This window comes from Sebastes umbrosus, chromosome 12, assembly GCF_015220745.1.
Source record: "Sebastes umbrosus isolate fSebUmb1 chromosome 12, fSebUmb1.pri, whole genome shotgun sequence".
In the NCBI taxonomy this organism is placed as follows: domain Eukaryota; kingdom Metazoa; phylum Chordata; class Actinopteri; order Perciformes; family Sebastidae; genus Sebastes; species Sebastes umbrosus.
Genome location: NC_051280.1, coordinates 32,803,365 through 32,821,607, shown reverse-complemented (window position 1 = coordinate 32,821,607; position 18,243 = coordinate 32,803,365). Strand labels below are relative to the sequence as shown.

Here is an 18,243-nt window from a genome sequence, read left to right as displayed (position 1 = left end):
ACTGTAGGTAATACACTGACTATGGAGAAGTAGCTCATATAACCACACTGAGAAACACCTCACCTATCCCTTTAAGAGCCGGTGTCTTTTACCCACAAACCCCTGCAGTGCCCTGCTGCCTTTCACTCCATCATTCATAATGCAGCCGTCCGACACACCTGATCCAGGTGATGATGATGATGATGATGAGGAGCTGTGGGATGAACAGCCGGCCCTGTCTCAGTCTCAGTTTGCCTCCAACAGATGAAACCTGTTTGTTGGCCTGTCAGTCATCAGGGAAGCTCATGTGACTGCCCGAAAGCTCCGGTCGGTTTCAGACAAGCAGTTAGAAACACAGAGATGAGAAAAGAAAAGTCAAACTGAAGGATGAACGTCTCAGTTTGTCACTTTGTGCTCCGTTTTAGATTGCTGTGCTTTGTTCACACTTATACACCAAATATAGACGGCAGACAAAACTACGATGCACAGATTCCATCCAGCATGAAACGTGTACGAACAATGACCACAAATAGAAAATAACACAAGATATAAATAAGATATTATTCATGTAATTAAATCAAAACACTGAATAAAAACACTAAATGCTCCTAACGTGTGTGTGTGTGTGTGTGTGTGTGTGTGTGGCGTTCCCCTGTTTACCAGCCGCGTCTGAAGTGTGATGAGTTTGATCCAGTCTCGCAAAGCGAAGCGATTGTTCCACTATTTTTTCTTGTAAATTTACGACTTTATAATCTCAGAGAACATATCATTTTTTCTCGATTTTAAAGTCACGAATTTGCGAGAAAAACGAACAAATTCCACGAGATTAAAATCACAAATTTACAAGAAAAAAAACTATTATAGAATAGACATTAAAATCACAAATTTGAATATTCAAGTTTTTTTTCTTGGAAATTTGTGAGTTTTTTCTCGTACATTTTTTTCTCGTAAATCTTAGAGAATATACTTTTTATTTCTCTTAAATTTAGGACTTTATAATCTCAGAGAATACACCATTTTTCTTGTAAATTTAGGATTTAATAATTTCAGAGAATACATTTTTTTTCTTGTAATTGATGAGGTTGATCCAACCTTGCAAAGCAAAGCAATTTTTTTCATGCAAATGTTTGACTTTATAATCTCAGAGAATACACAATTTCTTTCTTGTAAATTTTTGACTTTAATCTCAGACATTTTTTCTCAGAATATTAAACCCCTCCCTCGGCTCTATAATTATTTTGTGGTGTGATGAGGTTTATACAACTTTGCAAAGTGAAGCAATTTTTCAGAGATTTTTTTCTTGAGAATATTCACAATTTTTTTTCCTCATAAATTTGTGATTTTTTTAATCTCAAAGTATTTTTTTTTAATCTCAGAGAATTTCTGTTTTTTTTTTCGCAAATTCATGACTTTATAATCTCAGAGTATTTTTTTTTTCTTTCTCATAAATGTATGACTTTGGTCTTGTAAATTCTGAACTTTTTCTCTGAATATTATTATTATTATTATTATTATTATTATTGCTATCATTATTATTTTGTACCTATAATGGCTCTAATATGCCGCCGTAGTTATTGACCATCAGTATTCAGGATGTTCACAGCTTCTGTTCTTCCTTCCTGATGTTGAAGTGCAGTGAATCACTTTGGTTGATTTTGGGGGATGATTGACGGTCGGTGGTGACATCGTGTGTTTCAGGGTCAACGATGTCATCCTGAGAGTTAACGAGGCGGATGTTCGGGACGTGACCCACAGCCGAGCCGTGGAGGCCCTGAAGGAGGCCGGCTCCCTGGTCCGACTCTACGTCCGCAGAAGGAAACCCGTCTCAGAGAAAGTGATGGAGATCAAACTGGTGAAAGGACCCAAAGGTGACGGAGAGGGTTAATGTGGCGTTGTCTGATTTTAAACATCCAGTCAGCAGAGAGCAGAGAGTAAACTGTCCTGTAGCTCCCGTAAGCGGAGCGAGCACATGCCGCGGATGTGCCGTTGGATCGTCTCTGCTTGCTGAGGAGCTTTAGTGAAATCCCTCAGGGCCTCGTGATTATTCAGACAAGAAGCCAGGCTCAAGAACAAAGCCTCCGTTTCCACGGAAACATCCCAAAATATGCTTTTGTGCATTTATGTGTCCTGATTTGTGTGCCGGTGTTAAACTGGCAGAAGCATGTTTCAGTTTTAAATCTTACTGTGAAGTGCACGGTGGTGCCGGCAGGTCGATGGTTGTTCTAACAGTCCGTCCCCCCTCTCTGGTCCCGGTCCTGGTCCCGGTGTGTTCCAGGTCTCGGCTTCAGTATAGCAGGCGGAGTGGGGAACCAGCACATCCCGGGCGACAACAGCATCTACGTCACCAAGATCATTGAAGGAGGAGCTGCACATAAAGACGGGAGGCTGCAGATCGGAGACAAACTGCTGGCTGTAAGAACTCCGACTGTGTTTTATCCTCTGAGACCAACATGTCCCCTATGAGACCAACATGTCCTCTCTGAGACCAACATGTCGTAGCTCCAGGGACGAGGGCTGCACGATCACGGCCAAAATGATAATCACAATTATTCATAGATTTTAGGGACAAAATATTTTTATTAAAAATTCACATTTAAAGGGACTGTATGTAAGAATCAGAAATGTCTTGTTAACAGCAACACCTGTGGCCGTTAAGTCAACTAAAGTCAGCGTCCTGTTGTTCATGCTTGTGCTCGCTCACATAGTCATGAAGGAGCATCGCTCAACACAGTGAGGAGACACACGTCACAATACCACTCTATATTTCAGCTGCTTGGCAGTAATGTTAGCTGACCAGACGAAAGTCTCTCCACGAATCAATGCTGATCCTAGTGTTGGCTTTTCCCGCCTCAGCCTCCCGACCGCGGCCGGAGGGAACGGGGGAGACGCCGGAGTTTTGGTCGGAGACGATAACGTTTCTCTCTGCGGAGCCCCGTCACTTCACAAGACACGGGAAACCTCTGTTGGTCTGGAGGAGCTGCAGCAGTTATTTCTGCACAAACGTCCACTGAACATTCACTAGATATTCTCTAGAGAGAAGGAGCGCGGTGTGTGAGTGAAGGCAGGCAGAGGAGCAGAGGAGCAGAGACTCCGGTCCTGGAGACCAAAGCTACGGTCTCCCCCGCGTCCTCCGACCGCGGCCAACACTGTTTAACAGCTTCACTAGATACAACCAAGAGGTTTTGCTGCTTCTGTGTAGTTTGTGTTGGAGTCTGAGTCTGAACAGCGTAGCCACACGCGAGCGCGCAAGAGACACCGACCCGGATTGATTTATACGTGTAAGAAGTTACAAACAGTCCCTTTAAATAAATAGCGTCAAAAACAATAAAACATGACGAGGATTTCCTCTTCAATCTCACCAAAATCACATAAATAAAACATTTTTAAAAATACGATACATTAGTCACACAAAATAAAGGTTTCACCTCACTAGTCCAGGGATGTGCGAGTTAAATGTACGTTCCAAAGATAGATGGAGGTTGTTTTATTATTTGTTTGATGCATAAACTTGTGAAGCTGTTTGTCTTTGACGTGCTGCGTCTCCTCTCCGTGCTCAGGTGAACAGCGCTTGCCTGGAGGAGGTGAGCCACGAACACGCCGTCACTGCCTTGAAAAACACTCCTGACGTGGTCTACTTGAAAGTGGCTAAACCCAACAGTGTCTTCATGAACGACAGCTTCGCCCCGCCCGACCTCACCAACTGTGAGTGATGCTTTTGTTTTGAACTTCTGTACAAACACACATTATTTTATTATGCAGATTAGGCTTTATATTACTTTGAAAACATCTTCTTCAGACAACTGTAGTTATTCGAGTTGTTTCTTGCCAAAAACTCAATTTTACAAGATTACACTTGAACGCATCATGATAGCGTTATAATTTACCAATCGCCGAATACTCATTTTACCGAGTAGAGCTTAAACGCACCATAACGTGTTCCCTGCTGTCGGCAGACGAGCTGTGATCATTGTGAGCAGCATCGTGGGAATGAATTACAATATAATAAGAGTCTGATTTAGTTAGTTGTGATAACGAGATTATCGATAGACACGATATTGATTGGCCACGATAACGGAACAATCCATCCGTTTCCTTTCCCCTGATCCGGGGCCGGGTCTCCATGGCCAGCAGGCTTAGCAGCGTATTCCAGACGTCCCTCCAGCTCTTCCCTCCAAAGGGAGAGATGATGAAAAAATGGAAAATTATAAAAACAATTATTCAACTTTGTCCCATCGTCTAGTGTTCAAAAAGGTGACAAAAATCGTAATAAATCTGAATATTGTATCGCAATATGGGATGTTAATAATTAACCGACATTGAGAATTTTAACCGATTAATGCTATCGGTTAAAACGGTTCAAAGAAATATTAATAATAAATTAAAAAGCTGAGCTAAACTCCGAGGAGCGGCTCGTCTCTTTAAAGGGATTGCTTGTTAACACCCTCCTGTTGCTCGCACTACGTAGACGTAGACGTAGACGCGAGCGAGCATCGGTCAAAACAGTGAGGCGACACACACAAGACTGCATGGGATTGCAGATTCAAGTCCTATGGAGGGAGGCTGGGACCCGGGAGGACGTGGGTCTTGGGATATAACACATGCGCAGTGTAACTGAAGCTGCAGTCGTGCGTTGCGATTGGCTCAATTTCGGCGAGTGCAGTCCAGATTTGACTGCGCATGTGTTATACCCCCAAAGATATGACGGGTTTGATGACGCGTGACCCGGCCTCCTTTCCATACGCCTTGTTCAGATACAGGAAGTTGGCTCCGGTCTTGAGCAGAGCGAGTTGTAGCTTCATAGCATTTATTCACCGACAAATAAACTGTACACACACCGTCTGCTCCAGCTACGAACACGGCTAGAACGCCACCAACAACCGGCGGACAACCTGCTAAACTAATCTAAACTGATGCTGAGGTGGTGGTGGTGGACTTTAACTGGGAAAGTGGCTGCATGTGTACACGCGTTCCCAGTGGCATTCATCAACCAGCACGTTTCAAAGTCGAGGCTCCTCTCCGACACATTCAGAGCACGGACTCTGGATCCGTTCCCAACGACTCCCCCGGTGGACATTTTAAAGTGGAGACGCTGAAGGACAAACTGATCCTGGACTGATGAGTGCAGGAGAGACGAAGTCCAGCGGAAGTGTCTGACGGGGAGAGAGCGATGAACTGATCGGACTCTAACATCTCCCTGTCAGGTTCCTTTAAGGCATGTCTCCTTTAGGGGTGCATGATCGAATATAATAATTATACACAATCTTATTTTGCAATATTAGTTCATCTGTAATAAAAGGAGTACCTTCACATCTACCTTTAACTGTATTAGTGACCAACTTCAGGTCCATCCATCCATTATCTACCGCTGATCCGGGGCCGGGTCTGAGGTTCTGACTCTCATCCCGACCGCTTCACACTCGGCTGCAAACCTCCCCAGTGCGCGCTGAAGGTCGCGGTCTGATGAAGCCAACAGAACCACATCATCTGCAAAGAGCAGAGACGCAATTCTGAAGTCCCCGACAAATTTATTTTAACGCCACTAATTTCTTTAACGCATCGATGCAACTTGTGATTTTTTTCAGGTTGTAGCAGCTCAGTTTTAAAGCTAGATTAATCGCAATCAAGTATTTTAATCGATTGACCGCCCTAATTTTTTTTACTAAATGTGGAATAGTGAGAGTAATCGCATGATTGTCCATAGTTAATCGCAAATTAATCACAATTTATTGCCTGTTCTAAATGTTCCTTAAAGGGAGATTTGTCAAGTATTTAATCCTCTTATCAACATGGGAGTGGACAAATATGCTGCTTTATGTAAATGTATGTATATATTTATTATTGTAAATCAATTAACAACACAAATCAATGACAGATATTGTCCAGAAACCCTCACAGGTACTTATGTATAATGTATATGTATATGTAGTATATGTACTTACTTATATATATATAATACATAAATAAATAAATAAATAAATAATTATAAAAAATAGATAAATAAATATAAAAAATTTAAATTGAAAGGAAAATGAATAAATATAAAAAATGGAAAATCAAAAATACATATAAAAAATAAGAATGGAAAATAAAAAAAATAGATAAATAAAAGTAAAAAAAAAAAAAATTCAAATGGAATAGATAAAAAATAAATAAATAGATAGATAAATAAATATATACAAAAAATGGAAATCAATTAACAACACAAAACAATGACAGATATTGATCCAGAAACCCTCACAGGTACTGCATTTAGCATAAAACAATATGCTCCAATCATAACATGGCAAACTGCAGCCCAACAGACAACAACAGCTGTCAGTGTGTCAGTGTGCTGACTTGACTATGACTTGCCCCAAACTGCATGTGATTATCATAAAGTGGGCATGTCTGTAAAGGGGAGACTCGTGGGTACCCATAGAACCCATTTACATTCACTGATCTGGAGGTCAGAGGTCAAGGGACCCCTTTGAGAATAGCCATGACAGGGTTTCCTCGCCAAACATTTAGTGTAAGTTTGGAGCGTTATATAACCTCCTTTTTTACGAGCTAGTCTGACATGGTTGGTACCGATGGATTCATCAGGTTTTATAGTTTCATCTGATACCAGTATCTTCACTCTAGCTTTAAAACTGAGCCGCTACAACCTAAAACAGTTGGAGACGTCGACCATCAGATCCCTACAGATTAGATCACTTTTCTCTAAAGATCCCCTGAGCTTCAACCCTCATCGACCCCTCCTCTTCCTCTTCTCATTGCCCCCCCCCCATCCTCCTCTGCTGATGTTGAGACGCGTGAAGGACGAGCAGCAAATCCAATCAGTGAGCGTCGAGCTGCATCACACACAGGCTTCAGCTGCTGTCTCTGTGGCCGAGCTGATGAATGAAGGAGAAATAATTCTGTTAAGTGCACTCTGACTCCATCGGGGGGGGGGGGGCGGCGGTTTAGGAACAAAAATATATCAGCCGGCCGTCCCATCATGTCATCATCATCATCATCATCATCATCATCATCATCATCATCATCATCATCATCATCATCATCATCATCATCATCATATGCACCAGTAGAGTGCTCCAGGGATGACGTGTTTTTGTAGTCCAACCAGGGAGTTAGCATCGCCCTGGTTCCCTCCACTAACAGCCAATGGGATTGTTCCGTTGGGTTTTGGATTATTACAGAATATAAGATAAACGTTTATGATACCTACAGGTTTTGTTCAGCAAGATAATCTCCACTAATGAACACCACTTTATGATTTATGAAGTGTGAATGCAAACTCCAGAAGTAAAAAGCTAACGTTAACTCTAAACCAGCTACACCACGGTCACATGAGCGCGAGTATAAACACAACCAGGCTGTAAAGGAGGACGAGTCGGCGTGACAGAAATGCTTCATAATTCACCAGTGGGATATTTACTGACGTATTTTATATCAAAAACAAAAACGTTAATTGAATATCTTTTTTTTTTTTTTTGCAGATTGATTTTCTTTAGATTGATTAATTGATAAATCAAGTCATTAGCTAGAATAGCATGAGACAATATCAGATTTCCCACTCTGTTTATGCTGCGGTATCGCTGTCTTTATTCCCTCCTGGTGTCTCAGGCCTTCTGTGTGAAATGTTGGAAATCGATAAGTCGGACTCCTTTATGGTTATTTATATCAGATTTTTACATCAATGTCTTTAATGACTCTGATTTGTCAGGTATTTATTTTACTGAATTATCCAAAAACATACATTCCTGTGTTTCATTATATTCATGGACAAGTATTTTCTAGATATTTTACTAATACTTTTCAGATATTTTAACAATATTTTTTCTAAATATTTTACAATTTTAAATGATATTTTACTAATTTTTAACAGATATTTTATAACATTGTTACGGATCTTTTACTAATTATTTTTCTTGTGTTTTACAGTATTTTCAGATATTTTACTAATAATGTTTTGGATTTTTTACGGATATTTTACCAATAGTTTTTTGGGATATTTTATAAAATTTTTATGGATATTTTACTAAAAAGTTTTCAGATATTTTCATATTTTTTAACAGATATTTTACTTATATTTTTGGGATATTTTATTAGTTTTTAACGTATATTTTACTAATTATTCTTTGGATATTTTAGTAATAATTCTTTGGATATTTTACGAATCATTTTTCGGATAGTTTACTAATAATATTTTACTATTTATCTCTGGTATTTTAAGAACAATTTTTCGGATAATGTTTTACAGATATTTTACTCTATTGATTTATCTGAAAATGACTTGTGTCATGATGTTAATTGCTATTGCAATATCCCATTACTTATGTCGTGATGTCTGATTTCACCCATATGTTAAACATTGTGGCTGAGTTGATGGAGGGTTTGTAGCTGACCTGCTGCAGAAACAGACGCTCCTCGCTGTAACTCTCTCTGGTTTCTACCAGTAGAGCCAGATTCTCCCACCAGAGGATTAGTTTTACTGTAAACTGAACTGGACTGGAGGAAATACTACAAAACGTTTGATGCCTGAAACATTAAATCTGTCTGTGAATACGTTTAAACTCTAAAGCTTACATGTCCATGAGTTTCCACAAACAGCTCGTGATCAGACCCGGTCGAGTTTCTAGTTTAGTTTACGACCCCCTCGGCGGCTCCTGGCCTCGTCCAATCAGACGGTAACAGGAGCCCGCCAGGTGAGCGTAGGCGAGGGTCTGAGCAGGTGTGCGATCAGATGGAGAGTAACTGTAGGACCAGAGGCTCAAACACTCTGCTGCTCAAAGTAAGTATGTGAGGGAGGAACGTGTTTCTTTATTCTCTGGTTTTTATGCAGGTTTTCAAACTGATTCAGACATTTAAACGTTTTCCTCTTTTTGTTCCGTGTGTGAAAGCTGCAACGCCGAAGAAACTGGATTGTTTATTTGTAATATTTAACCTAAATACTATCTCTCTCTCTCTCTCTCTCTGTGTGTGTGTCTGTTCCAGCGTACTCCCAGCACATGGAGAACCATATCAGCCCCCCCAGCTTCCTGGGTCAACCCATCCCCCCGCCAGCATCCTCGGGACGCTACTCCCCGACCCCGAAGAGCATGCTGGGAGACGACGACGTCACCCGGTGAGGACAGAAACATCTCTCGTCACTCTCTCTGAAGCTTTCAGACACAAAGATGGGATTATTATTCAGTAGAGTGGGACTGCAGATTTTAATATTTGTTTTCTAACATAAAGACATTCATTTGGTCATTAAAGAGTCGTTATGTACTGAGCAGGCGTTGTTAATAACGCGTCAACGCAAATTCCTTTAACACCACTAATCTCTTAGTAAAGATACTGGTATCATATGAAACTATAAAACCTGATGCATCCATCGGAACCAACCATGTCAGACTAGCTTGTTGGGAAGGAGGTTAAATAACGCTCCAAACGTGTGCTAAATTTTGGCGAGGAAAATTTTCAAAGGGATCCTTTGGGTACTCACGAGTCTCCCCTCTACAGAAATGCCCACATTATGATAATCACATTATGATTTGGAATATGTTCTATGCTAAATGCAGTACCAATGAAGGTTTCTGGAAAATATGAGTCATTGTTTAAATAAATATACATACATTTACATAAAGCAGCATATTTGTCCACTCCCATGTTGAGAAGAGGATTAAATACCTGACAAATCTCCCTTTAAGGTTCATTTAGAACATTAATCGTGATTAAATATTTTAATGGATTCACAGCCCTAATTTTTATATTCTTCATAGATGAAGTAGACGAGCAAACGATCGGCGTTAGAAGAGTCAAATGACACCAAACGACCTCCCTTTATATGAGCGTGCTCAGAGCCTGAAGAAGAAAAGATTACCACCGTCGTGGTCCCCGTTATCTAGAGGAAAAGAAAGCCTGGTGCTGCATCGCTCTGAAAGATAAATGTTGTATTTCAAGTAATCAGTAATCATTAACTTGAATCAGTAACAACACAATCAGCTCATTTCTGTCCCTCAGCAGGTTAATGTAGACGCCCTCTGCTGGTGTAAACCTGTAATTACACACAACGCCACCATCGCTCTGACCGACACACACTGTCATGGCCTGATGAGTCAGGATGATTGACAGCTGTGTGTGATGACATCAGGATGATTGACAGCTGTGTGTGATGACATCAGGATGATTGACAGCTGTGTGTGATGACATCAGGATGATTGACAGCTCTGTGTTATGACATCATGATGATTGACAGCTGTGTGTGTGATGACATCATGATGATTGACAGCTGTGTGTGTGATGACATCATGATGATTGACAGCTGTGTGTGATGACGTCAGGATGATTGACAGCTGTGTGTGATGACGTCAGGATGATTGACAGCTGTGTGTGATGACATCAGGATGATTGACAGCTGTGTGTGATGACGTCATGATGATTGACAGCTGTGTGTGATAACGTCAGGATGATTGACAGCTGTGTGTGATGACATCAGGATGATTGACAGCTGTGTGTGATGACGTCATGATGATTGACAGCTGTGTGTGATGACGTCAGGATGATTGACAGCTGTGTGTGATGACGTCATGATGATTGACAGCTGTGTGTGATGACGTCATGATGATTGACAGCTGTGTGTGATGACGTCAGGATGATTGACAGCTGTGTGTGATGACGTCATGATGATTGACAGCTGTGTGTGATGACGTCATGATGATTGACAGCTGTGTGTGATGACGTCAGGATGATTGACAGCTCTGTGTGATGACGTCATGATGATTGACAGCTGTGTGTGTGATGACATCATGATGATTGACAGCTGTGTGTGTGATGACATGATGATTGACAGCTGTGTGTGTGTGTGATGACATCATGATGATTGACAGCTGTGTGTGTGATGACATGATGATTGACAGCTGTGTGTGTGATGACATCATGATGATTGACAGCTGTGTGTGTGATGACATGATGATTGACAGCTGTGTGTGTGATGACGTCATGATGATTGACAGCTGTGTGTGTGATGACATGATGATTGACAGCTGTGTGTGTGATGACATGATGATTGACAGCTGTGTGTGTGATGACATCATGATGATTGACAGCTGTGTGTGTGATGACATGATGATTGACAGCTGTGTGTGTGATGACATGATGATTGACAGCTGTGTGTGTGATGACATGATGATTGACAGCTGTGTGTGTGATGACGTCATGATGATTGACAGCTGTGTGTGTGATGACATGATGATTGACAGCTGTGTGTGTGATGACATGATGATTGACAGCTGTGTGTGTGATGACATCATGATGATTGACAGCTGTGTGTGTGATGACATGATGATTGACAGCTGTGTGTGTGATGACGTCATGATGATTGACAGCTGTGTGTGTGATGACATGATGATTGACAGCTGTGTGTGTGTGATGACATCATGATGATTGACAGCTGTGTGTGTGTGATGACATCATGATGATTGACAGCTGTGTGTGTGATGACATGATGATTGACAGCTGTGTGTGTGTGATGACATCATGATGATTGACAGCTGTGTGTGTGATGACATCATGATGATTGACAGCTGTGTGTGTGATGACATGATGATTGACAGCTGTGTGTGTGATGACATCATGATGATTGACAGCTGTGTGTGTGATGACATGATGATGATTGACAGCTGTGTGTGTGATGACATCATGATGATTGACAGCTGTGTGTGTGATGACGTCATGATGATTGACAGCTCTGTGTGTCCTGCAGGGAGCCCAGGAAGGTGGTGCTGCACAGAGGAGCGACAGGACTGGGCTTCAACATCGTGGGCGGAGAGGACGGAGAGGGGATCTTCATCTCCTTCATCCTCGCCGGAGGACCAGCTGACCTCTGTGGAGAGCTGAGGAAAGGAGACCGGCTCGTTTCTGTACGTGCACGCTCAACACACACACACACACACACGTGTTAATGAGGTCATTAAAGGGCGGGTCCATCTGTTATTTTCAAATGGTAACGCCCACTCAGCCGTTAGCAAACAGCAGTGACATTATGAATGATGGGGTTGTATGTATACTCCCGTGTAAAATTACTTGTTCTGTGAATGGAGTCTGGTGGCTTACTCCTGTCTGCTTCTCCAAACTGGGATCTTTCATCAGCCAGCATGTTCTGAACAGACACACAACGCTGTCCTCCTTCTGTGCGTTGCTGTTTTCAGGTGAACGGGGTGGACCTCCGTAACGCCACCCACGAACAGGCAGCCGCCGCCCTGAAGAACGCCGGGCAGACGGTGACCATCATTGCCCACTACAGACCAGAGGGTGAGACACCTGGACACACCTGCAGGACCCCGTCATATGAACTTATGGTTACCAGGGCTTTCAAAGTTAACGTGATAATAACGTGTTAACGCAAATTAATTTTAACGCCACTAATTTCTTTAACGCATTAACGCTACTTGTGGTTTTTAGGTTGTAGCGAGCTCAGTTTTAAAGTTAGAGTGAAGATACTGGTATCATATGAAAGTTCAAAACCCGATTAATCCATCGGTCAGACTAGCTTGTCGAGAAGGAGGTTAAATAACGCTCCAAGCGTATGCTAAATTTTGGCGAGGAAAAACTGTCATGTCCATTTTCAAAGGGGTTCCTTGACCTCTGACCTCCAGATCAGTGAATGTAAATGGGTTCTATGGGTACCCACGAGTCTCCCCTTTACAGACATGCCCACTTTATGATAATCACATGCAGTTTGGGGGCAAGTCATATCACATTTGAGCATATTGTTTTATGCTAAATGCAGTACCTGTGAGGGTTTCTGGATCAATATCTGTCATTGTTTTGTGTTAATTGATTTCCAATAATAAATATATACATACATTTACATAAAGCAGCATATTTGTCCACTGACATGTTGATAAGAGGATTAAATACTTGACTAATCTCCCTTTTAAGGTACATTTTGAACAGATAAAAAATAATTAAAAGGACTTTGCAATTAATTGCGATTAACTATTTTAATAGTTTGACAGCCCTAATAATGATATATAATAATAATCCATTAACAGGTTTCAGGCTCTCACAAAATGAGATGTCTTAGTCAGACTGTAACCTGTAATCGTCCTCTTCCTGTCCAGAGTACAGCCGGTTTGAGGCGAAGATCCACGACCTGAGAGAGCAGATGATGAACAGCAGCATCAGTTCTGGATCTGGATCTTTGCGAACGAGTCAGAAGAGGTCGTTATACGTCAGGTGAGACAGCGGCGCGCTGGTTTAACGTGTGTTAATGTGCTGCTCAGGTATGGAGGTTCAAAACTGACAACAATAATAGCATATATACATATATTTATTCATATCTTATTTATGTCTCATTTAGCACCACAGCAGAGACATTTTACATATTACTAAATTCATATTTAATTCTAATGCCTTTTTATTATTTTGTAAATTAATTTATATATTTTTAATTTAGACAAAATTTAATTTAATTTAAAATTTAAATTAATTGATTGATTGATAATAACGTTACTAAAAAATGTTAATTATATGAAAGAAAATATTAAGTCAATTTAAATTAATTTAGACATTTTTAATTTAGCTAAACTACGAGCGTATGATAACAGAAAATGTTAAGTTCGATTTTTTATTATTATTATTTTAAATACAAATTATATAATTAAGTTCATTGAATTATTAGACAAAAATTTAATTTAATTGACAAATTAAAATTAATTGATTGATTGATAATAACTTTACTAAAAAAATTTATGAAATTAATTATATAAAAGAAAATCTTTAGTCAATTTAAATTAATTGTAAAAAATGTTCCCTGGTCTGCATGAATCAAAATGCACTGGAATAATTCATTTTGACTTTTTTTATTGATGAAAGTTGATACTGACCCAATATCATTAATTTAACTCAAGGTCCACTTACTAGCCTTTTTGTCTCATGGTCTTCAGGTGAGATGTGGTTGGAAAGGATTGTGTGAAGTTTGTCACCTCCACTAAAATAAAGTCTGGTCAGCTGATGTCGGTGTTTTAAGTGCATTAATTAATGGTGTGTGCGTGTGCGTGTGCGTGTGTGTGTGTGTGTGTGTGTGTGTCTTTGCGGTGCAGAGCTCTGTTTGACTACGATAAGACCAGAGACTCCGGTCTGCCCAGTCAGGGACTCAACTTTAAGTTCGGAGACATCCTCCACGTGGTGAACGCCTCCGATGACGAGTGGTGGCAGGCCAGACAGCTGACGTTGCAGGGCGAGGTGGAGGAGGTGGGGGTGATTCCCAGCAAGAGACGGTCAGTATGTTATATATTGTTATACCGTTGGCCTCACGTGTTAATGTGTGACTGAAATGTGTGGCGGTGAAAATTAAGATCATTTTGGATTCTTAATCTTGTTTACATGTTGTGTAATTTGACAGTTTAGTTCATTTTAAACAGTTTTTTATTCATGAAACATCCTTCATGTAAACACTCAGTTTGAGAAATACAATTTAAAAATAATGGGACTAGTGCTGTCAATGTTAACGTGATAATAACACGTTAATGCGAATTTGTTTTAACGCCACTAATTTCTTTAAAGGTCCCATATTGTAAAAAGTGAGATTTTCATGTCTTTTATATTATAAAGCGGGTTTAAGTTCTATATAATTACTGTTAAACTATCAAAACGCTCAATATACGGAGAAACACACACACAGACCGTATTCAGAAAATGTGCGTTTGAAACAAGTCGTCAGGATTTCTGTCCATTTGTGATGTCACAAATACACAATATTTAGACCATTACACGGTTTTAAACGTAAACATTCTAAATGTGTCCCAGTTTATTTCCTGTTGCAGTGGATGTGAATGACATCAGACATTCAAAGCAGCTCACAATAACACATGTAACAGGGTTTCATAAATAAAGTATGAGGCTGGTGTAGGAGCATTTCACTGCCCACTGAAACCAGCACAAACACTCCAGACCTCTGCTGACCTTTGACCTTCTGTCCTCTTTGACCTCAGGGTTGAGAAGAAGGAGAGAGCGCGATTAAAGACGGTGAAGTTCAACGCGAAGTCTCGAGAGAGAGGGGTGAGTGTTTCACTTCAGCACCGCTGCAGCAGATCACGTTATTTCTACTCCCATGATACCTTTCTGGTTATTCCTTTCACTGACTCGGCGTGATTCTACGTGAGTTAGCTTAGTTTAAACAGGATCATGTGATCATCGTACCTCAGCCTTCTGCTGCTGATGGATGGATAGCAGCAGTAGCTTATTCAGTCTCAGACTACTTAGTATCAGTTTATGTTTTGGTTTACCATCGCTAACGGGAACAATCGTTACTAGGTAACGTTATGATTTACCTTCACCTCATGTCAAACATAACCTAACCTAACATCAAAACTGTCCGTTTCTCCACGGTTTCACAGCTTTAGTTGCTTTCTACAGAAGCTTGGCATTAGTAGTTTTAAATGTATTATTCTAAGCTGCTTAGAGCTAGTGTCAGGACGTTAAGTAAGGGTTAATGTACAGCGAGCCGGTCATTGTTGTGAAAGGCGGAGGGGTCTCTCATCGCCCTGTCGGGGATTCTTTCACAACAATGACCCGCTAGCTGTACATTATCCCGCTTATTACACGACTACTTACTGAAGAAATCTATATTTTGACACAAAAATAGTCCTCCAGAGTCCGACATCAGAACTGCGCCATAGCAACGGTCTGTTATACATAGCGACGGTCTGTTATACATAGTGACGATCTGTTATACATCTACTGACGAGAGCTAGTTAGCGTTAGCAGTTAGCAGCCGTTAAGCAGCACAGTGCTGCACTGATCTAACAGCTAACGTTAACTAGCTCGTGAGATGTGTTGCTCACGATGTAGCATCATCATCGGGGGAAAAAACAGGGTGCGTCCCCTGAACGCCTCAGTAGTGAGTTTGCTGCGTCCCGAACAGACAGAATGGCGTTGGTCTCTTGGCCTGACGCTACCTACGGTACTGTAGAAAAACAAACAGCGTCTCCTTTTCAGAGTTCTTGCAGGGACTCGGTATCGCTTCTCGTGACAGCAGCCCTAAAAACGTTTTGCTTGATTTTGCTGGTAAATCTCGTCTCTGAGCTCGTCAGCAGGAGAGGAATAACCATTATGTCACTAAGGTATCATGAGACTGTAAATCTGTCATTTATTCCAGTCTGTATCTGAACTCTCTCTCAGCTACATGTGAAGTATAGAAGCGTCTGTAGTGACTGATTTCATCTGTTGTTTTGCATGATTTTAGTCAGAGTGTCTCTCTTCCTGTGTTGTCAGACTGTGTGAAGATGTGTTTGAGCCGCGGCCACCTACTAATGAGTGTGTCTGACTAATGTGTAAAAACCAGCCAGTTAACAGCATGTTGTTGTCGTCGTCCGTCTTTGAGACGGTTTCTTCTTCACCACTCGAACGTCTCAGCAGCCAAACCGCCGCAGCAGCGCCCCCCCAGCACCTTTTTTTTTAAAACCGTGTGTCGGCTTAACACGCGTTGCCGAAACGCCCCCCCGCCCAGCGCCGCCCTCTAACACACCAGACTGACAGGGGAGGAAAAACCCAACATGCATGACCCCTCCTCTCCTCATTAAGAGAGAAACGCTTGACATTGATGTCTGACTGTCTGCTGCTCACAGAAACCTTCCTCATCCTCCTCTTCTTCCTCCTCACCACTCACCCCCCCTCCCTCTTTCTCTCCTGCTGGATAACACTGAAGTGCAGCATGTGATCTAATGATGTCAGTCGATCTGCTTCCTGCTGATGAACACTGTGTTGGTTTTGAGATGCAGTCGGAGCCTTTTTAAAAAGATTTAAAGCTGCAAGATTCAAGTCTTCATTTGTCATAATGTGCACAATAATTACAGCGGAGCAGTCGTCGTTATGAGACTTCCTCCAACAACGGGTCTACAAAATGTATAACAAGAAAAAACACGCAAGTAAAAGATGAGAATCCAGGACTTGACAAGCGGATGAGATGTTTCACTCGCCTGATTATGGAGGTTTCGCTCGTGAAACTCGTCTCTAAGCTCTTTTCGCATGAAAGGAAGAAACTAATTCTTATAATAATTAAAATAAATGAATACCTGCCTGATCGCCAAACTTGTCCGAAATGGAAAATGTAGGCCTTTAAAAAAAAAAAAAAAAACATCAACAGGGATTTAAGCAATTATTATAATTTGCTCTCCTCAAAGCCACCAGACTCCATCGACAGAAACAGTATTTTTTTACCTTGCTAAAACGCACTTCAATCAAAACTACAGAAACAAAGTATATTATTATATTATATATAAAGTATAAAGTATATTTTTAAGTATGTATTATCTGAAATACTTTAAAACAAACGCATTTCACCAAACGACCAAACGTCTGTGAGTTTAACAAAGTGAAGTTTGAACCACGTTTCATTAGTAATCACTCACCTCTCCTCCAGTGGGATCTCTGGCGACTGAGGAAAGTAGTGCGAATCTACAGGAAGTGACCTCATCACAAGAAGACCGACGGTTACAAGAATAAAACAAAAATACAAATACACGTGAAAAATATATTGGCAAAATGTAAACAGAAATTGAAGGATGGACTGGGCAAAGAGAAACTCACAAGGCTTTTCAGAGCCAGGTGCTCCGGCTGCTCTCCGAGACCAAGGGCATGATGGGAAACGCCTTTGGCTGAAGGCGGGGTACACCCTGGACAGGTCTCCAGCGGCTCCCTGTGGATTTATAAAAAAAAATTAGTGGAAATGAATCATTCATTTTGATTTATCATTGTTGTAGGTCTATGGTACGACGGTACAACGGAGTATTAGGGCCACATTGAGGAAAAAAATTAATCTGAGATTTCGAGAATAAAGTCATAATATTATAAAGTAGTCATTTGTAATAATATTGACTTTATTTTCGGAATATTACAACTTTTATTCTCGTAAAGTTATGACTTTAATCTGTAAATCTCAGATGTTTTCCCTCAATGTGGCCCTAATTCTCCGTAGTACATTGTCTCTTTGGCCCTCACTACATTAGACTTATATACTATATTCTTAGACTATAAACTGTGTTACCTTCATCACAATGATTAAATGTTTTGCGGCTCCAGACAGATTATTTTGTTGTTGCCTAAAATGTCTCTTTTGACAGTAAAGGTTTCCGACCCCTGTGCTAAGCTAACGCTCCCGTACGGTGAACTGGAGACTGTCTGTTGTGCTCAATACACTGCAGCCGGCGCACCGCTGCACGAGACGCACTAATCTCGTCGGTTAACGGTTAATTATCGGTTAACGAGGGTCAGTTATCGGTTAAGACATTTTTTCAA

The 18,243-nt window shown here is 40.9% G+C and overlaps 1 protein-coding gene across 26 annotated transcripts in view; it reads left to right on the top strand.

The window, feature by feature from the left end:
* The window catches only part of LOC119498442 (discs large homolog 1-like protein), a 136,857-nt gene that overhangs the window by 106,900 nt on the left and 11,714 nt on the right, over positions 1-18,243 (top strand). For all 26 annotated transcript variants that reach the window (XM_037787375.1, XM_037787367.1, XM_037787366.1 and 23 more), the window contains 9 exons: positions 1,678-1,847; positions 2,255-2,391; positions 3,537-3,681; positions 8,956-9,085; positions 11,708-11,864; positions 12,153-12,255; positions 13,068-13,182; positions 14,049-14,225; positions 14,940-15,006. In XM_037787375.1, the coding sequence (XP_037643303.1) occupies positions 1,678-1,847; positions 2,255-2,391; positions 3,537-3,681; positions 8,956-9,085; positions 11,708-11,864; positions 12,153-12,255; positions 13,068-13,182; positions 14,049-14,225; positions 14,940-15,006 (1,201 nt within the window). The remainder of the gene's footprint in view (positions 1-1,677; positions 1,848-2,254; positions 2,392-3,536; positions 3,682-8,955; positions 9,086-11,707; positions 11,865-12,152; positions 12,256-13,067; positions 13,183-14,048; positions 14,226-14,939; positions 15,007-18,243) is intronic.